Source organism: Oxyura jamaicensis, chromosome 2 (genome assembly GCF_011077185.1).
Source record: "Oxyura jamaicensis isolate SHBP4307 breed ruddy duck chromosome 2, BPBGC_Ojam_1.0, whole genome shotgun sequence".
In the NCBI taxonomy this organism is placed as follows: Eukaryota; Metazoa; Chordata; class Aves; order Anseriformes; family Anatidae; genus Oxyura; species Oxyura jamaicensis.
Genome location: NC_048894.1, coordinates 32,782,600 through 32,804,027, shown reverse-complemented (window position 1 = coordinate 32,804,027; position 21,428 = coordinate 32,782,600). Strand labels below are relative to the sequence as shown.

At 38.5% G+C, this 21,428-nt stretch overlaps 1 protein-coding gene across 8 annotated transcripts in view; it reads right to left on the bottom strand.

Annotated features, from left to right (window-relative positions):
• Positions 1-2,539: 2,539 nt before the first annotated feature.
• Positions 2,540-21,428, bottom strand: part of ABCB5 (ATP binding cassette subfamily B member 5) — a 37,488-nt gene continuing 18,599 nt past the window's right edge. For 6 of the 8 annotated variants that reach the window (XM_035318823.1, XM_035318818.1, XM_035318821.1 and 3 more), the window contains 15 exons: positions 21,098-21,268; positions 18,695-18,856; positions 18,242-18,481; positions 16,078-16,224; positions 14,948-15,052; positions 14,082-14,159; positions 12,937-13,020; positions 10,811-11,014; positions 9,950-10,050; positions 8,392-8,532; positions 7,720-7,876; positions 5,997-6,194; positions 4,908-5,114; positions 3,779-3,925; positions 2,540-3,263 (listed from right to left, as the gene is read on the bottom strand). In XM_035318823.1, coding sequence (XP_035174714.1) covers positions 3,066-3,263; positions 3,779-3,925; positions 4,908-5,114; positions 5,997-6,194; positions 7,720-7,876; positions 8,392-8,532; positions 9,950-10,050; positions 10,811-11,014; positions 12,937-13,020; positions 14,082-14,159; positions 14,948-15,052; positions 16,078-16,224; positions 18,242-18,481; positions 18,695-18,856; positions 21,098-21,268 — 2,340 coding nt within the window. In that variant the 3' untranslated portion in view covers positions 2,540-3,065. Of the gene's footprint in view, positions 3,264-3,778; positions 3,926-4,907; positions 5,115-5,996; positions 6,195-7,719; positions 7,877-8,391; positions 8,533-9,949; positions 10,051-10,810; positions 11,015-12,936; positions 13,021-14,081; positions 14,160-14,947; positions 15,053-16,077; positions 16,225-18,241; positions 18,482-18,694; positions 18,857-20,164; positions 20,251-21,097; positions 21,269-21,428 lie in introns of those variants that run through there. The other 2 variants (XM_035318826.1, XM_035318822.1) reach the window with 2 other exon arrangements.

The window sequence follows — 21,428 nt, the reverse complement described above, 5'->3', positions numbered from 1 at the left end:
TCATCAATCATGGTCCCAGCAGCAGCTCACCTTATTTTGGACGTGTTTGGAGAACTCCTGCCTCTTCTTGGGCAGGGATAAGGAAGTGTAACTCTAGCACCTGGGGTAGATGGCAGCACAGGATGAAGAGTGCTGGGGCCAACAAATCCTCAGCTCTTAGGATCATAGTTCATAGGCTTTTCTTTACTGTCAGGGTTAATTCTTTTGATCTCTGTACAAGCCTGCTGGTGCTGAAAAGGTGCTTTTAACATGCATTTGTCTCTGAATTTACATCTGCTTTTAATTGGAGCACAGCCAGTCTGCAAGCTGTATGGGCATATCCAGCTGGGGAAGGTGACGTGAATGGTCTGAAATAAACCATCAGAGTACCGAGTTTGTTGGTAATGCCTACAGGCTGAACAAGTTAATCTATTTACAGATTAAGGGAGTCACTAAAATCATCCAGCTCAGCCTGACATTTGCAGGCATTCAGTAGTGTGCTCTTTTGTTGTTCTTACTGATGGTTGGGATTTTGTTCAGTTTCCTCATCCACCATCTTTTATGGGGGGTAATACTTGGTTTTGTCTAATGGTTATCTCAGGTCCGCAGAGAATCTTTTAAAGGGGGCTATGACATTAGCAGCTTTTAGTATCCTTGCACTGAGATAAATCTGTAAAACACATTCTTATGTTAAATATCTTTTCACTTGTTAAGTAAATTAATGTAATTTATGTCAGTCATGTTTTCTATTTCCCTCTTTTATCCACATAAGAGCAGAGGATAACCCTGAGTCACATCTGTTAGGCACTGTTCTTTCATTGCTTGGCTCCCTCAGCCTGGAGCAGTGCACACCCACTTCTCCTGTCACGACATCAGCACCTGCTCCTTCTGGTCCCAGCCAAAATCTAAGTCCATCTTTCCACACGTGCTGCCAAGCATCTCACTTTGAGACCTTTATTTGTTTTTCCCTAAAATACATAGCTGGTACTGAGACTGTCCAGCTATTGCACCATGAGAATGCTCTATATAAACAGGGGTGAGGAACTTGCCAAAAATGATGCAGCGGTAATCACTTTTCTTTCCATGGTAGGTAATGTTGACCTCTCTAAGAGTAAATAAGGGGAAACAAGTCCCAGTAGTCACAGAACTTATTTTTCTAGGCTGACCATGGTGTAGCTGTTTCAGCACCTTCCAGGTCAAAAAGTGCACATTTCCTCACTCCTCTTGCCCCTATGTTACCAAATAATTTCAAGCTGGGCCATAGGAAGCACATTTTGGATTCTTCACTTACCTGCATGGATGTATACATAGTATTTTCCACAAAGATATTCCATTAACCAACCACAGATGTTAGATGATTCATTTTGTTACAGAGCCTTAGCTCGTATATAAATAAAGATAGCAAGTAATAAAAACTTTTACTTGTTGTTTTAAAAGTGTCATGAATAAGTTTCTGCAACGTTTTAATTTATTACAGTTATAATGAAAAAAAAAAAAACAAAACAGGGATGCATTCAATCCAAAAAAAAAGAAAGATCACTCTTTGCTTCAACAGAAGGACTGGTAGATTAAGATATTCCCCTCCCCCCCCCCAAAAAAAAAAAAAAAAAAAAAAAAATCAAACACTGTTACCTATTTTAACTCCAGTGAAGAAATAAAAGAAAAAGGGAATTATAGTCCATTGGAGAATTAGGAATGTAATGTAGACAGCAGTCCCTGTGGTATTTGCCTACCAGGAGTAAAAGGTGACACAACAGGGGTGCTTGAATAAGTGAAAACTTCTTTGTAACAGTCTCTGAAAACGACTGTGCGAGGGAGAGTGACTATTTATTTTGGCAAAGCTGAGACCAGCGTTTGTTTTCTTGTGTGTATTCTTTTCCCATCATGAACCTCAATGCTGGAAAACAATTGAGATGAGCGGAGAAGATGATCATTACTGTAAGTCTGCTCAGCTGTAGCAGACAAATAATCTGGAAGCGATAAAGAACTGCAGGTTGCTCCAGGCCATAAATCCTAAAACAAAGCCACAAGCAAAAGCCTTGGAAAATTAAAATGCTGTAATTGGATTAAGCCAGCCAGAAAACAGCTTCCGAGTCACACTCTTGGGCTACACAGTAGGTATTCCACAGCTGCTGAAAGAGGTAGTGCAGCATCATGAAGGATATAGCAGGTGAATAATCTATTATTATAGAAAATTTGTGTAAACTTAAATTTTTCAACACTTTAAACAAACTTTAAAATCATTCAAAAAAAAAAAAAAATTTTTTAAAGCTATTTACATTGCTGATGTGAGTCCATTCCGAAGGAGCCAACCTAGATTCTTTTCCACCAGAAGACTTTTGAAATGAGCCTGATGGCTGCCAAGAATCATTAAATTTAGGTCCTCAATTGAAAAATACTAAACAAAACGGGTACATTTTATGTCAAGTTATCTCTATATGGAAGGTTTGCTATTTTCTACAATTACAATTATTGTCTGAAATAAGATATTGAATCCCCAAGAACTGTGTTAAATTGTATCAGAAATGTGGTTAAAAAAAAACAAACACAAAACACTCCATTTTCTTTCAATTTAATAGAAATGTTTTTATTTTGAATCTCATCTGTGAGAATCAACAGTTATTAGATAATCAAGAAAACTTTATGCTGCATCTGGTTAGTGAAGAAAGCCCAGGGACAAGCATAAATACCAGCCCTCTGCTTAAACATGACACTTGGTCACTGTCACACTCTTGTACCAATGTGCAAGAACCTGTGCCAACTTTATGGGTCAGGATTTGAGGGGCCAGAAAGACCTGGGTGCCTCACCAGAACCAGTAGAATGGATGAGACCAGTCCAGATACGGCTCTCTCTTGATCAAACGATGCCTACAAATGCCCAGCAGATTCAGACCTTGGGATGCCCCCATGAACCTACCACTCCTGGGTATGCACTGCTCATTTCCCCAGGTACATGGGGCAAAGATTACAACAGGTAGAGCAACCAGTCCTTGTTCTGTCATGGCAGATACAGCCAGCATTACTTTTGTTAGCTGTTAGCTTTTTTTTTTTCCTCCAGGAAGATGTGGAAAAAAGTCTGACCAGCACTAATTAGAGACTTGTGCATTTACAAGGGTATAGTAGTGTCCTTCCTTTGCCAGTAACTGGCTGTGGGTGCCCTGCTCCACCACCCTGCCATTCTGGATCACTGCAATGATGTCTGCATTCTGTATGGTCGTCAGGCGGTGAGCAATTATGATGCAGGTTCGACCTTGCCGGGCATTATCCAGAGCTTTCTGAACAATCTGCACAAAGATAAATGCTGTTAGCACCTGGAGAGCCTCACTTGTAGGAACCACATTTGATTTCTTACTCTTTGTTATCACCTCAGTATATGTCCTATAGATATCAAGTCAGTGCATACGAGGCACCCTTGCTCAACAGGGTTTTGTTTTGAGGCCAGTCAGACAAGTCATTGACAATTGGTTCTTGTGCATTCAGGTTGGATCAGAACACAAATTCAGTATTTACTATCAAATACAGCTAATATGAAGACCACTGAGGAGTTATCTTTCCAAGGTGTTTTCTAACATTGTTGGTCATTTTTTTTTTTAAACTTTCTTAAAAGATATGCACAGCTTCTTGCTGTCTTTAAATTCAAAGCTTGCAAACAGAAAAGCTAGTGACGTACACCTACCTGGTTATTTCATAGCTGAGCACCTGCAACACTTTATGTTCATTTCTCTTAAAATTTTATTCTACAGAAAATAACTAACCGTGTATATAGACATAAGTAGTTCATGTAATGTTCACTACTCACCTTTTCACTTTCTGTGTCAAGTGCAGAAGTAGCTTCATCCAGAAGTAAAATGGCAGGATTACGAACCAGAGCACGAGCAATTGCTATTCTTTGTTTTTGACCTCCAGATAGTTGTGTTCCTTTCTCACCCACCCGGGTATTATATTTCTGGATATTAAAAATGAAGAGGGGTGAAAAATAAATAATAATCCTGAGAAAACTCTTAGAGAAAGGAAAGAAATATTAGAAAAGTAGAATTTTATGTGTAGCTATAAAAATAATCAGGTATTTCCATGATGAAAGTAAAGTACAAGTGGTTTTAATAAAGCTAAGGTTTTATAAGCACCTCAAGTATAAACAGTTATATATAAGCCACATGTTTATACCTGGTCTGAAAATTTACTTCCCCAAAGATTAGAGTACTGCCAGTAATAGTGGTAAGGTGTCCAGACATTTGGCCATGAGTGTATGAACGTAAGAGTAACCATAAATTTAATGTTTCCTGACATATACATCATGGACTTGATCTGTGTTACTTGTGAATAACAATACAAAATCCCAAACATCATTAGTAGTAAGAAAAATGCAGTATTTTTCAGCATCATTACATCATTTTCAGTTACGCAGAACTACAGAGAAAACAAACCATCAAAGCATTTTTTCTTGCTAGAAACAAATTCTTGGCAGGCATGAAGGTTAAATGCCACGTCATTCACTTTTGATTTATCAGCAAGTGTTATTTTAAGAATCACTCCCTATGCATGCACATCCAATTAGAAATAAAGCATCTAGTTTTACGGAAATACTCTAAGATGAATTTTTCTGAAATAACTTGAGAAGTTTCAGCTGTAAAAGGAAAAAAATATTAAAAATTGAGGACATGAGGAAATATTTGTATGCAGAGTCCTCACATTTTCCACTCATTCTCCTTTGTCTACCACTGTATTAATTGGAACATTGACTTTTGTTTTCAACAGTTTAACAGGGATTTTAAACTTATCACACATACTGAAATTTTTAAGCATCAATTCTGTATTTTCTCATTTTAAAGTTTGCACTTTAATTCTGATCTATATAAGCACATTGTCTAGATTTCTCCATGTCACTCCAAATATATAATTGTTGTGAAGAGAAGACCGCCATCTCTTACCTCTGGCAATTTTTCAATGAAGGCATGAATATTTGCTGCTTTAGCTGCTGCTTCAATTTCTTCCTGACTAACAACCCTACTGTTGTCTCCATATTGAATATTTTCCGCAATGCTGCAGTCAAACAAAATAGGCTCCTGTGACACCAGACCCAGCTTGGACCTCAGCCATTGTAAATGCAAAGATTTAGTATCAAATCCATCTGCTAACTAGAAAGAGCAATAGAAAAGTGATGCCAAGTTGACTACAGGGCTCATCCAGAGATACACAGTGTAAACAGGAAACATGAATTGTAATAGGAAGCCTGTTACGTGTTAGATTTCCAGCTGAAATCAAGTACATTTTTCATGCAAAGTGGAACTGAACCAACAGTATAGATAAATATTTCCTTTCATTAGTTTTTAATTTCATGTGTTTTCACTTCTATTTCCTAGCAAACAGAAGCATGGAGCACACATCACACAGGCTGTTCCTGCATTCCTTCCAACCCTACCAAGCCCAAACAGTACCGGGAAACTTTACACACAAAAAACATCCCTAAGATGCTGCATGCAACAACTTTAGCTCAATCTTAAAACCTCCAAGAAAGTTTTCTTGGACCTTCTATACATATTGTTAGCAACACATCAAAAAGCCCATTGCATCCCTCTGACAGTGACGCAGTAACATCCTGTGGGATTACATTTGTGTTGTCTGAAGCGCATATCTATGTCTCTAATGTGTGAATTCATATTATGAGAGCACTCATACACCATCAAGCAAGTGATATGAGTGTTATGCACCAGTGTGACCACGTTGTGAGCAGATTTGGGGAGGCAATGCAGTCTGAACCATTATTTTCAGTGGTATCCATGCACTGAGCACACTGTGCCAACACGGGTGCTAGTGCTGGCCTGTGTGGGTAATGCATGGGGGCAGGCAGTGACCGGGGTCCTGAGGCTGGTTACAGCCACTACCTCAGTAGCCCATACCTCTGAAAGAGGCAGCTCACCAGAGGTATTGCCAGGATTGTTTAAGGCCTCTGAAACTCTGGAAGATAAGGAGTTCTGTAGATTCAACAATTATTAATAGCCACACAAATCTATTTTTACCACTTGTCCTTCTGCAGGGTCATAAAATCTCTCCAAGAGCTGAATAGATGTGCTTTTGCCACAGCCACTGCTTCCTACTAATGCCAGAGTCTGTCCTTTATTAACCTTCACGGTGAGTCCTTGCAAAACTTGAACTTCTGGCCTTGTTGGATATACAAAATTGATGTTTCTGAATTCAATGTTGCCTTCAAAATTATTCTGAAAAAAAATAGAGGTCACATGATTGTATTAGCATTTAGTAGCTTCAACTAAAATAACCAAGTGTTAAATGAGAGCTGACATAGAAGTTTGGGATGGTGTTTTTTAAATCACTTTTGATGCTCTTTGCAATTACATATTGGACTGCATTCAGTATTGTTATTTATGATAAAACCTCCAAATGCAAATCGCTAGATCCTTTGGATTTTTCTGCATCTCTCTCTTGTATTTATTTTTCATTTCAACTTTCAAAGGATTATCTTTATTTCACAGAAATAATGTTAATATTGTTAATATTTTTCATTTGTGATGCACTTAGTTGAGGCACTTCTACTACAGCATTTTCTTTCTTCACTTCATGATGTGGGTAGCATGATCTGAATGAATAAACTACAAGGTCATGATCAGATATTAAGGTAACAGAGCTAAACTCTTTAGCAGATAATTTACAAGTATGTTGGACAAGATGTGTTTTAAAAAGTAACAGCAGTTATTAATTAGCTAGACAGACAGATTTCTAAGCACAAGTGGAAGAAAGGGGGCATGCATTAAGACTTTGCCTATTGTTTGGGGCAGGAGCCAGCCCCACGTTAACAGCAGCACTAGCAAGCATAGCAGCTGAAGATCTAATTTAAGGGCCTCAAAACTTTATTTTGCTGAAGTCACAAGTGTTGCTCATATTTGAGTCTGGTCTATAATAGAAATACTTAGTTTCAAGTTTAATTTTACCAGGGACCTTCTACCAAATCTTTTAAAATCTGTGCCTGAGGGCTCTGGTTCAAGAATATAAATAAGCATGATCCTAACTATAAAGGTTGAAAACCCTGTGTAAGAGCTTCAAGTTAATGAAACCAGATTATGGTTGCCTGAGTAGTGGCTACCATGTAACACCTACAAGGGGGTTCATTTTGAACTGGATGTGCAAACATAATCCTTCCAGATCATATCAAGTTTCTGCATGAAATGCTTCCAGTTTGAGTGCCAAGATCAGTTTCCTTAATGATGTTGGTTTAGAAGTGAGATATTTTAAGCCTCTGTAGTAAAACAGATTATTCATTAGGTTAGTTCTGAATTCTCATTTTTACTTATGAGAGTTTCCACAGTTGTAAGACGACAAATTTTGGCAATACTTCTCTGAAAGAACTACTTTCACTTATCTACAAAAACAGCAGTAAAGTGCATTTGGATTTTATTTCTCCCATAAACCCTTACAGAGACAATGCAACTGTGAGTGGAACTGGCATTATCAGTGTTTTCCTGAAACCACTTAAAATGTGGGCCAGCTGAATAAAAAAAATCATTTGGAGTTCATTCAGAGCAAAGCTTTGAAGGCTATACACTTTTGACCAAAAAATGGGAATAATATGGTCCATTAAAATAAGAAAGGCAAAATAACAAGGCAGTACCATTATTTTATAGTGCCTGTCTTCAGTGACACCCTACAAATATGAAACTGTGTAAATACAGTTGTAGACAATAAAGCATTACTAAGTAGTTATATATAGGTTTTTCTGAAAAATCTTACCAATTTTTCACCTTCTTCACTGTAACTGTCAATTTGAGGTTTTCTGTCCAAAAGATGAAAGATTCTTTGAGCTGAAATTCTAGCTTTACCATAATCTGGTGCCAGGGAAGCAGACTGACCAACATTCATAGCTGCAAATATGACAGAAGAGAAGACTCTAAAAACAAAAGAAAAACAAACATCATTTGCTTCTGGTAGAACATATTCTTTTTTTCTTCACACGTAAAACAAAGCCTCAAAATAAAGTTTTCAGAATCTTTAGATTATGACATTTCTAGAGCTCCTCCTCCTCCTCCTCCCCTCCCCCCCCCACCCCCCAAATGTCATAGAGTATTGGAAAAATTGGAAAAAACTATTTGTTGCTATTTTATAGGTAAGTAGTATAGGTTAGTGTCATGTCATTTATCCGTGTAAAACCCTCTGCCTGGAAGGAATGTCAGACTGCAAAGACTCCTCCAGAGATGGTGCACTGAGCACAGTCACATGCTTGCTGCTTCACTGCCCAAATACACACCTTTCCCCAAAACAGCCCTTCTGCTCAAACTGCACTCCCAACCAGACTGCAGATTCCTGAGTCTCCACACCCCATTACCTCTGTAATTAGATTAAATTTAGCATGCATTTAAATCACTATCCCATGTATCCATCTTTACCTTCATGAACTATACTCACATAAACACATTTTCAAAGTTGCTCAAACAATGGGCAATGAGCCATGCCCCAAATCTGAAGATTGCTGCATTAACAAAGTAGTTTGCAGACTGAGCTATTCCATAGGTAAATCCATAGAACGGGGCTTTTGTTAGAGAATCTCTGATAAAGGAAGAAGACTTTCTGTAAATAACTCATAAAATAGAAACAGTAGACACTGGCTTGGGGATGGCCAACTTTCAGGGTTAAGGTTTCCAAGGAACACAGCTCTCTCCCTGAAAACACAACAGATAACCCAGAACATGCACCTACTCACAAACCACCCCTGCCTGACCCTAAAAACACCATGCCTTGTGACATGGAACTACCCTTAGGACAGAAAATCACAGCAATGAGATTCTTCTTCCTCTGTTATGCTGTCCTGAATCTCTCCCTTTGCTTTTCTACAGCAGGGCAGGTCACTGGAGCAGATAAAAAACACATTTTAATAACTACCACATATGACCCAGCTTATTAAGAAAACAGGCAGGCTTCAACCCAGCTTTAAGAGCTGCCTGCGGGCTTCCGACAGGTCTTCCCATCCAAGCAGACACATCTCATCTCAATTTGAAGCAGGGACATATTGTAGGGTTTCCCCTCAGGGATTTAGACTAAGCCTCTCTTTCTCAATCTGTCCTTCTGGAGAAGTTTCATTTTGTGTAGTTAATTGAATGCACGCTGAATCAGAGTCAGGAGGACTCTCTGCCCTTGTGGTTTAGGATGCTCTCTCTGAAGGAATGGAGGAGATCTCCTTTCAAATCTGAGCAGTAAATGAGAGACTTTTGATAGTCCAGGCAAACATCCTGCCTATATCCTGGGTAATGCTAGTTTACTAGATACTGAATTTTAATACTGTTTTGTCTGAGGGTAGTTTTTTTTTTTTTTCATCTTTTTCCATCTCTTTTTTTTCCTTCCTCATTTTCCATCTTTAACATTTTCACCTTGAAGGAGGAAGGAAACAAATCAGATTTTAGGCTATTTTATTTAAACAAAATGGGGTTAGAAAAACCTGGCAACCAGGGTGGTTTGAATGCATTTCAGCAGAGACTAAAAAAGTCAGTGGCAGATATTGGGTCAAACAAGGGAAACGCATCAAGTTCATTTTGAGGTTTTGATATCACATGAGTGGAATCAAGCTGGTTTACGTTATAATGGGTGTGGTATGGGAGTTAACTGTCCGTTCCTGAGTTAACAAGTATTAATCCAACATGCTGAAATTGAGTGAATAGATGTCCTATATTCTATGTATACACAAGCAAACAATATTCTGTAAAATATGAGGAAAATGAATTTTATAAAGCATTTGCATAATGAAAATGCAATTCCTGTAAATGTTTTTTTATTTTTATATCTCCTCTAAACTCTGCATTCAAGAAAGCATGTTAAAATATACTAAGTGAACAAGTTTCAAGCCTATGAAAAAGGTTATTGATACCCTTCCTAATCTTGTGGGTATTGAAGAGTTTGCAAGAAGTGTATTTACAATAAATCTGAAAGACTAAATTGTTTAAAGAACAGAATTAAAGAAAAAAGATCCTACCTATACGGACCATTCAAACTTGTTACATATTTTTCATAAAATGCTTCTTCCCTTGTCAGTGAAGCTACAGTTCTTATATTTTCAACTGATTCTGTTGAAATCTAAATTGGGAGATAAAAAATAAGAGGTAATACATTACTCCTGAAATCTACAGCATACCTCCTAAATGCTTGATATCTTCTCTAACATTTATTAGTTTAGATCAGAATGCATGTACTTAAGAAAAGAGGTTGAGGTCTATTATCTCCAGGAAGGATAGCCCAGAATAATGAAGTTACCTCAAGGTCACAAGCCAACAAAGTATTTGAATTTTGAACCTTTACATCAGGATGTAGGAAGCGTCAACAGTCCCTGCCCTATCCCATAGGTTGGGATCCAAATAATATACTATTTAATAAAATAAGAATAAACTTCAATCATCTAGACACAGTTTACTCTTTTGCATGGATTACTTCTGTCTCCTTGAAATGCAGTATCAGGTAAATGAAGGCAGTACCTTAACTCTTGAGCACATTAAGAGCTTGCATTTTGTGACAGAATGAAGAAGCAGTTGCGTCAGGGCTTGGTGGCTCAACACTTCTGGCTACAGCACAGGCTCAGACCATAGCAGTACTGTTACAGCTGTTGCTGCCCAAAAATCTGCTACAGAGGCATTCAAATGCACTTTTATAGCCCAATTTACAGATGTTTTGTGTTATTTATGTTTTGCTTTTCTTGGGGATATATAAACATTTCCTTCATCCCCCCACCCTGTCCTGTCCTCTCCCCCTTTCATTTATTATGGATAATTGAGTCAGCTGTAATGTTGTCCTTAAAAGTGATCTCACGCCAAAACCCTGTAGTTAAAATTGGAGAACTTACTCTTCCAGCCTCTTCCAAAGCTTTTTGATCTTTTGCTGCATGACCAGACACAGAGCTAACACTTGCAGCATTTGTAGCAATAACGAAAGGAATGCAGGCCAGGATAAGCAAAGTCAACTGCCAGCCATACACAAAAGCAATAATGATGGCAGTCAAAAGGGTAAAGACCGTCATAGTCATCAGTCCAAGTCGGCTTCCAGTTGCCTAAGAAAAATCCAGAAACCCCAAAATATCCATCATTAGGTTTTGTTTTTGTTAGTTATATCACCACTTGAAATCACTATTTACTTGAGGCCAACAGTTCAGCTGGAAAACTAAATCATGCATGGTCATGTGCACTGACATTGTGCATGTACTTATGTAACTGTTCCTTGACGTTCTTCTATCTGCCAGTGTTCAGGCCTTGAAGTGAGGTTAAAGATGTCTAAAAAGTTGGTCATGGCAGTTGTATAACATATCTGAGACTTCCTTTGCTATCTGAGGCACACAAAACTGTGGCCACTGTTATAAGAAGGCAGGCCGGGTGCACGGTAGTAGGCAAGAGGAGCTTCATTCTAATGACAGCCATCCGTTAACCAATCCCACCAACAGCAGTGAAACCATACATCTTCCTTGCATTGCTTGCACAAGTACTTGCATTGCTCCATCTAACATTTTTCTGGGAACCCAACCCCAATTTGGCCACCCTGCAAAAATGCTTCATCTCAGCAAGGCTAATGAGTGGAAAAGATTAACTTGTACTGAAGAACTCCTATCTCCTCCCAGCCTGTATAACCTTTACATTGAGAGCTTTCAAAACGAGAGATGATTAGTATCCAGCATCAGGGTGGGCTCTGATGTGCAGTAAAAAAGGTCTGAAAACAGCCCTGTGGAAACAGCTCGTCTTCCAGCATTTGGCTTAATGGAAAAAACAAAAATCCTTGGGCAGGAAACAAAATTCCTCTTTTGCCAGAGACTTTCCTGCACTAAAAAGACTCTTCTTGTTCAATACAATTTAAAATAGTAATAATTAAACCAATGCCAAGGTGAATTGCTGCCATATGTTCCAGGGGCTGCACATAAAGATGAATTTGGAAACTTCAGCCAGCACAGCGAGAGGCATGGCACTTACTGACACTGTAGCGCTTCAGAGAACACAATAGCCTTGGAGAGCAATTCATGCCCTTGGTCGGCTTTTATAGTTAAAGGACCCAGTGCATCCCTTTTTCTATTTCTGACCTGAATTATGATGTAGTTCAATGGCACTGAAGCAAACTGCAAATTTGAAAGATGCAAATGATTAATTTTTTTCAGACTCTTTTCTCACTACCAGCCCATAAGAAAGGAGGAGGACAGAAGACTGAAAGAAACAATATCTACTGAGAATGAAAAATGCAGGGATTAAAGGTTTTTGATTTACACATCTGAAGGAAACAAAACCATCTTAAAATGAAACAGCCAACCTTTCCCTTGCAAGTCCTACAGTATTTTTCTTTGTTGTTTGTTTGTTTTTTCAAGGAATGCTAATGAGATGAGCAGTAGGTGGAACCATGCACGATTTGCCATATTCTCCTGCCATCATTGAGTGGCCATCTCTCCAGTATCAGCCCCTTGAGTCATCTCCTCCCTTGGGCATTGCCCTCTCGAGTGTGCTTTATTAATGCCATAACATTTCTTTCTCTTTGGGCTTCTTGTGTGTGAAGCACATTTGGTAGGGGGATAGGAAGAATTCTCTTAATTAAGGCCAGTAAGAGCCTGCCTCATCTGCAGATGCAGCTTTCATGGCACCCTGATGATACACATCATAGGGTGCAAACACCTGGGGTCCATTAATTCTGGTCCCCAGCACATACACAGATTCTATTTTGTATAGTGACATGCTCCACAATTATATATTTAGCTTAAAGACTTGCAGAGAGAGAAAAGAAAGATACATGAATATCTGCTGGATTTTCTATAGTTTTCAAATTATCAGCTGGAAGCCATGCTCAAAGTGTCAGCAACATGCTATTTAAATGCATCCATCAGTCTGTAGGGGTAGATTTACTACCCTGTCTTCTGAAATAATGTCAGTCTCTTGCAAATAGCTTTTATATTTCTAAAGGAAAATATTTTAAAAAATATACACATGAAAATAGTCAACATACCCCTTTGACTTGGGAAGCATCTGTAGCAAGTCGAGTTAACAGAACGCCAACAGCATTTTTCTGATCATCGTACCATCCAATCTCCTGTAAGAAAAAAGTTACTAATTTTTGTTTTACAGAGTTACATGTTCTTATCATATTTCAGATTTATCAGGTTTGATAGTAAGGTGAATAAGTATTTCCAGATCAGATAGCATACAGGGAAAACGAAGTACAAGTCGGTGACAGCTAACTGCATTATTCTTCCAAATAAAGTAAAAGAAAAAGCTTAAAGAGCATGAACAATTACATGTTCCAAGCAGAATAACAATACAAGTGTTATTAATGGTAATGTTTTTCTGAATGTGCCTATTTAGGCAAGTTTTATTATAATCTGCTTTTACCCAGTCCTCCTTTGGGCCTGAAGAGGTTAACCATTCTCTTCTTAGAAGTTACCTATTTCTTTAACTATAGAGAATGAGTTACTCATCTCTGTACATAAAAGGGCCTTTCTCTCTCTCTGTATCTCCAGAGACAACGTGAGTTATTTTTTATCCACTTTTAATTTTCCCTCTCCTAGTTCCTTTCAGGTGTTTCTATGAACATATGTGCTGTTGCCAGCTGTCCCCATTGGGTGCACGGTGTAGTAAGTCATGAATTCTTAAAAGTCCTATGCAATTAACATGAAGTCTCATGAACTGATTAATAGGAAATATTTAATACAAGCAACTTCACTCTTCTGAAGTAATTCTTGATGCAATAGGGCAATTTGAATTTTTGCATTAGAAAGGTACCAGACTATGGATTGCAGTACATATATTTAAATTGGAATAGCCAAACAGATAAGATTTAAGCAAGTGGAGATTAAATTTTTGGTCATCCTGCAGGAATCTGGATACACACAGACAGCTGCAAGACACATGCATATTAGAGTGTCAGAAATGTGCATGTTTGCAGTGACACTTCTTCAGAATTTGACTGTTTGAGCTAAGCTGTATGTGACAGGAAATTTTCAGACAAGTTATATTTTTTTTTTTTCTAAGTTAGTGGTAGAAGTGTTTTTGTTTTTCTTATCTCCAGATCACACAGTTGAAACCCAACATGTACCTTGCAAGGTCTGCAAAAGCCATCTGGATCACATGACAACCTCACTGCATAATTCATACCTGCTGAAGTAATGCTCTGAAGGACAAAGAGCGCAGTCTCATTGTTAGTATTTCCCCAGACTTCCCAAACATGAATCCCTGCAGGGGAAAAACAGTCACATTTTCTCATTTGTGCTTCATCTCTGTTCATCTCTGTTTATAAAGTCACACAATAAAAGCAATTACACCAAAAGGTCTCCTACAACCCTCTGCACATATGCAAGTTTTGGGAGGAGTGCCATTCACATTCCTGGAACCTGAAACTCTCTTTTCCCACAGAAAGGGGAAAAGAAACATAACAAAGAAGGCGGAAGCTTTGTGGTAACACCTTATTCACATGCCTCAACAGTTTTAGAGAATAAATCGGCCTATCTAGTCGTTGACCTCTATTCCAGCCACTACCAGAGGCATCCACTTGCAGCAGTCATACCAATGCACTATATGGGATGGACATCAATATGCAGTATTTCCTGGAAGCTGCAAAACAGTAGTAAGGACAGCAAATGATGGAATTTGTTTGATGGCTTGATGGTATGGCCCTTTCAGAAAGCCATTTTATATTTCCTTTGGCAAGAGCCTACAGACTGTCAGTTAGAAATGTTGGTCTTTGACTTTTATGGTCTGACCCTCAGCCTTGGTTTCAGTCATGCTGAATTCACATTGCCTTCAGTGGAGCTGTGCTTATTTAGACAGATAGAAAACATGTCCACGTATTTAAGTAAATACATCAATAAAAATCAGGCATCTCAGGAAGAACCCTGGCACTTGTGCATGTTTTTGTAAGCTCTGATTGGTGCTTTGGCTTCTCAAACCACACTGATACGAGTTATACCTTCAGCCTACTGGCGAGTTAAGAACTTCCAACATTTCAGTGTAGTGACACTTACTTGGATTATGTACGCAGCTAAAGTAATCACTCCAAGCAAAAGAAACATTAGAGAAAGAACCAAAGTGTTTTTACTCCTCTTTTCTGCATTTGTTTCTTGAAAAGCCTGTGCAAGGAAAAATAAATAAATAAAAATGGAGTATACAGACAGTGACTGCCAGCTGCATAAACCAACTTTCATCTCAAGAAACATGTCTACTTTGATTTCTCATAGCATATATTCTGGATCCTGAAACCAGCCTGCACTCAACTTTCTGTTGCAAGCCAGAACGCAGTCCAGCTTTGTATTTCCCCAGCTCCAACTATTCCTCCTTTCCTCTACTAGTCAGGTGCAGTCACACTGGTTTCTACCTCTAGAGGGTCTCTCTCTAACATTTACTCATTTTTCATTGGATTTGGCTGATGGAGACAGGATCCATCACTCATCAAGCTGCTTGGAAATCCTATCACACTCTTTTATGATCTCATTCCAGTCTTCTCCAAGATGATACTCTGTCATTCTACTTCTGCGATGACAACTTCCAGTTTGGGGTTGGAAATGCATGGGAGACTCCTTAACCCTTATAATGTGGGAAATACAGAAGGAATTGTTTACAAAGTCTGATCATCAGTGCCTTTCAGAATTATTTGAGCTATCTTCGAAGAATTTAAGTAAAAAAACAACAACAAAAAAAGAACAACAAAAAGCTCTAGGGGCAAGCTTAAACAGGGGGTATGTACACAACTGGAGCAAACCTGGCAAATTTTTAAGACCCACAAGACAGATATTTACTCTACATGTAGAACTATGGGGATGGAAAATAGACAAAACAGTTCAGTTGGAGAGCAGTTCTGATTGAAATTACCTTGATCAGAGAAAACAGAAACAACAAAAAAAAAACATCACAAAAATACCAGCATCCAGTCTCCAGAGGCAGTAAGGGATGCAATTCTGACATGGCAGGGATGTAATTCTGTTGTCTAAACACGCAGCTAATGCCTTTCTACATGATGTTGGGCATCTGAGACAGCTTTAGAGGTGTCAGGAAACCTACACTTACACAAGTGAATCCCACCTAATCTTGCATAGAGGTAACTGGCTGAACATGAATGAAGCTCAGGACTGCAGCATCCATTTATGAAAAAACTCACCCCAATGATTTTTCCAAATATAACAGCAAATGCAGGATGGACTCCACCTGAGATGGCAGCAGCAATCACTCCCAGCAGTACATACAGCCACTCAGGTTTGTTCAGAGCCAGGATTCTTGAGTAAGGCACAGCAGGGAGATTTTCTTCCTACAAAAGTAAAAAAAAAAAAAAAAAAAAAAAAAGGGAAGGCTGCAAGTTTTCCTTGGAAAGTTGTAAAATATGAAAATCCTCAGGCAGCAGCAGTTCATTAGGCTTTGAGTGGTGATCTTTCTTTGTAAACTACTGAAAGCCCTCTCTGTGCACTCCAAGTGAGCAAACATATTGGAGAACTGCAGCTTTGCTGTTCCATACTCCAGAACTTCAACTGCACTGTAAAAGTTTGGAGGCAAAGATTTAATAAAAGGCTAAGTCATGAGGGGTGAATGAGGGCGAGTGCACTTCATTGAAAGCTGGACAGAGCTGGTCACCGTGAATGGCAACTTTAACACTTGCATCATTATAAAGAATTAAAAGTCTCACTGTTTAGAGCCTAGAAAAAAATCTCCAGTTCAACTGAATGCTAGTGGGTTGGCAGTAATATAATTGAGCATAGATGTCATCTTTCTCTTTTGCAAACTATAGCTTATGCATTGTTACCAAGAGCATAAAAGAGGTGTATGTAACAGTGAGTTAGCCTTTATCTCCTTTGAAATTACAATGCCCTGTTCTGCTTTAATAATTTATTCAAGTGTCTGTGCCTCCACAGAGGGAGTTCTGGAAAAGCAAAAAAATGAAAACATTAGAAGTGAGACAAAATATTAGGCAGAATTATAAGTAAATTGCTCTTGCTTCCTGGTTATTTTATCCCATGCTTCAGATGCTGAATTAAGGTGGCTAAGCCTTAGCCATAGAAGTGGGTTGAACTTTTTGAAAAAATTAATTACAAAAGCTAGACACTTTATTTCTTGCCTTTTTCCCCCCCATGTGTATGAATGGAATGATTACTGAAGTCATAAGCATAAACATTCACTACTTCCTCTAACTAACAAGGTCTTAAACTGTACAAATACACAGACAAAAAGTATTTTTTTGGAGTCGTGTAACTTTTAGTGATAATAGGAATGGATCCAGTTCCTTCATACTGTTCAATGTATTAGTTGGAATCCATCTTCTAGTGAGAAGAAATATAGGTGCAAATTACACTGAGGTTTCCACAAGTGTGTTTAATCTGATTACAGATGAAATCCTAACTTCCACAGATTTCAAAGAATCCATGGTTTGTATTTCAGAATTTACATTTTATTTCCTCATTTTGATGGTCCTGAAGTCAGGTTAGGAAGAAAAAAAACAACACACACACATCCCAAAATGCAGCTCTTTCAATACATTTCACACACACAAAACATTGCTCCAGTTCAAGCAGTACGAAATAGGAAAAAAGTTAAGCTTCTTTTGACCTACCTACCCAAAATCTAACCAAGGCCACTAGAAGTCTTCTCTTATAGATTGCAGTGAGCAAGTTTTACTCAACTTTGACAAGTCAAAAGCTGTGTTTTTAAAACTGAATTTCCTAAATGATTTTTATTTCTATTTAGTATTGGTTGAAGTGTATTATGTGAATGAAAAGCTCCAGAACTCAGTGTTTGAAAGCATATACTAAGGCACAGAGACTAAGAGGCTGCAGGAGTGTGGGGCTGTGGGAGACAGATTATTCTGTTATTTAGGTAACACCAAAGCTTCAGGGTTTTGATATGTTTTTTCCATTTGACACACAATATTTTAAAGTGCTTTAAAGCTTGGTATGCATGGATTATATTGTCCACTAGTATTTGCAACAGTGACTACCAGGAAACAAAGAAATCTCACAGCTTGTTTTAATCAGATAGAATTAAAATTTCAGTAGCAATGAATAATATACCTAATTTAATGAAGTATGATAAACCAGCAACACAAAATATTTCCTAACTACTTCATTAAGTCAATAGTGTTAAAGCAAAGAGTTTGGTAACACATGACCACCCTTGTCTTCTGAAGGCAAATACTCAACCTGGTGAGTATTGCTTCTGATAGGACCAGAAAAAGTGTTGCATAACAGTCAGCTATCCCAAAACAATTAAAATCATGTGTTTTGTGATTATGCTTATATATTATCCCTAAAATTCCAACTGGAAGTTTTAATACCAACCTCCACCTCCTTTTTTTTCTTTTTTTCAGATGACTTTTTCTTAGAAGAGCACTTCTTGCTCTTGTATCTGCTGGATCTTCTACGAATGCTGCTTCTCCCAGAGACCATCAGTTCTTCAGAACGATCTTGAAGGGTCTGTTCTCCCACAAAACCACTTCTGTCATTTTCCTCATAGTCCTCATCTTCTGTCTTTTCATCTTCTTCTGATGCACCATCGTCTTGAACATTATCGCTACAGCCCTAGTGAGAATTCAGAATACAAGGTCACAAGACATTTTGAGCAGGGAAAAGAAGAGTGAAAATTATTCTCACGATTACTGCTGCTGCAATCATGACTGCTGTTACTTATGGGTCACTTGTTTCAGTGTATAATGGCAAAACAGCAGACTAGCAACCATAAGACATAACACATTTTGATGAAATGGATAAATAAAGCAAATAACTTGCACTTACTTGCTGCATTACAAGAGAATAGTAGACTCCCTTTTGCAACATGAGTTCGCTGTGTGTTCCTTGCTCAACCACAATGCCTTTCTCAAATGCAGCAATAGTGTCAGCAGTCCTGATGGTAGACAGTCTGTGAGCAATCACAACAGTGGTACGTCCAGTCCGAGCCTTATAAAAAGCAACAAAAGCAGTTCACATTAAGATGCATGACAACATCAGAAATAAACTAAAAATAATTTAGGCATTTATACTACAAGAAATGCAATCTTAAAAAAAATATGTCCATGCATATTTTCAGGAGGTATAACATTAGCATGGTCTCCGATAAAGCTTAACGGGAAAGCGTAGAGGAGTGGAGCACATTTTGAGTCAGAGATGTGTTTTACCCACTCCCTAAAACTTTCCCTGCCCATTGAAATAAACTACAGCTCAAGTGTTCAGCTAAGACATTCTCCACAGGAACCTGGTGGGACTTTGTAGCTAGATCCTCCAAAGCCTCAGTCTGCAGGTTACATGCTCCAACCCTCTGCAGTTCCACATGTGGATGAGTTGCCGGCACAGTCCTCATGCAGTGACTGCGCACATGCACAGGTCAGCTTGCAATTGCAGGAGAAAGTGACCTCCCTCCTGGCTGACAGCTGGGGCACACAGTGACTTGGTGTCAGGAAGAGATATTCAAGGGGACTTTGTGCAACCATTATATTCTGTAGTCAAGGAGCCTGTTTAAAGTTACTTTCTACAAAAGTTGTAGAGTGTACAAGCACAGGAACAGGGGCGTCGAGATGAGGACAGCTTTGGTAGATGAATGCTTCCATGCAGATTTGGATTCTTGCCCTACCCTGGGTCACGGATCTGACATGAGTGACTCAGAGCCTTCACAGGAGGTCAGTCTTGGTGCAGTTTCCATGCCTGTGCACTAATATGCAGAGGTGCAAAGTCTTCATCACTGAAGCTGGGAGCTGTGATCAGAACTTTTCATCTTTTTAAAGCATTTTGCTTACCTGAAAAAACATCAGACCATAAGGATCTGCACATGACCTCTCGGAAGAGGTGTGCATTTGTGAGGTTAGTGTCTTTGCTCCCCAGTTGTAGACAAATGACTAGTATTAGCACCACATTTTCCACTCAGAAATGTGGAGAAGAAATTCATAAACCCCATTTAGAGACTACACATCAAAAAGTTGTGGAAAAAGGGATTAAATTATGATTCAGGATTTATCTTGGCATGATCTGGGAACATGCTGAAGCTTGAAGATAAAGTATATACAGCAGTTGCCTTAATTCAGTGTTCTCCCTGTGCATTAACCACTAAATGAATCAACAAGCTTCTGAAAAAAAAGTTAAGTGTGGAATCATGGAATTAAAGAACATGCAAAAGAAGGCTAGTTTATGGTTGAAGCAGCAACCTTCTAGTGCTTGACTTTGCAGTGATAATATCACTGATATACATATATTACTTTGACATCTTTGTATTACCTTAGAACCAATAACCAGTGCAGTCAGGTGAATGTAACAGACAGCTACCTTTTACCTCAGATTTAAACTGACTGATGGCAAAGGTGCTAAGTTCTGTATTTCCCTTGAGCCATACTTGTAACTCACACCTCTGTTCATAACTGCTGAAATGAAAGGCAAGATTTTTCCCTTCGCTTTTTAAGAACACATTATGTATTAGATATGTGAAACAACATTCCCATCCAAATATGTCTTTTAAGTCTCTAGGTTCCACTGCATCTTGGTGGAAAGTGCTGATGTAAAAGGGCAGTGAAGAAAGGACCATGAGCTGGAGGGTACAGAGGTATGAGCTTACAGCTCTGCAGCACTATCTGCCCGAGAGTAGTGAGGCTGAGAAAAATAGGGGAAAAAAAGGAAAAATAAGGGAGACATAAGTTTAACATTTGTAACAGTTTCCACTTTTTGTTCTGTGTGGGTTCTGATTTGCATTCAGTTTTTGTAAAGAAATAAAATGGCTAAATTCCAAAAATTTTCTGAAAATTATGAAGCAACTGTTCAATGAAGAACCAGTACAATGAGTATTATACTATACGTTGCTGTTATTCTACCTGAAGACAGTCCATTGAGCTCTCATGCCTCGTCTTGATAAGAGGCTACCCATAGTTCACCAGCAAATGAACAAGTGATTTAAGAAAGCACAGGAGACCTAAGGTATAGTTGTACTTAAGTATGTCTTCTTTTTTTTATTACTAATTACTAACTGAAATGATTCCTAAGAAAAAAGTTTTGATTGTTTTAAACTCAGTTTTAACACTGAAATTGAAAACATCTGTCCAAGTTTTATTTTCTAGTGTTCTTGATTCCAGTGGATACCTGCACTGAAAACAGTGCTAACTTTTCTTAATTGCTATTGCACCTTTTCATGGTAATTGATTTCAATAACACAAACCTTACCTTATCAAGGGCTGCTTGCACTATGGATTCACTCTGAGTATCTAGTGCAGATGTAGCTTCATCCAGAAGAAGAATCTTAGGATTTCTTGCCAGGGCACGAGCAATAGCTATTCGTTGTTTCTGTCCTCCACTCAGCTGAGCCCCTCTCTCCCCTACCATGGTGTTAAATTTCTGAGAAAAGAGAAAACAAAACAGAAGTTGGGGAATGCCTCAAATGAAATCCCCACTTCTCTGTGCAATCATAAGCACTAAGTTCCAAGACAAGAGATATCAGGACCAAAAGGAAGGGCATACCATCATCTGTTCCCAAGGATGTATGTTAAATGGCTGA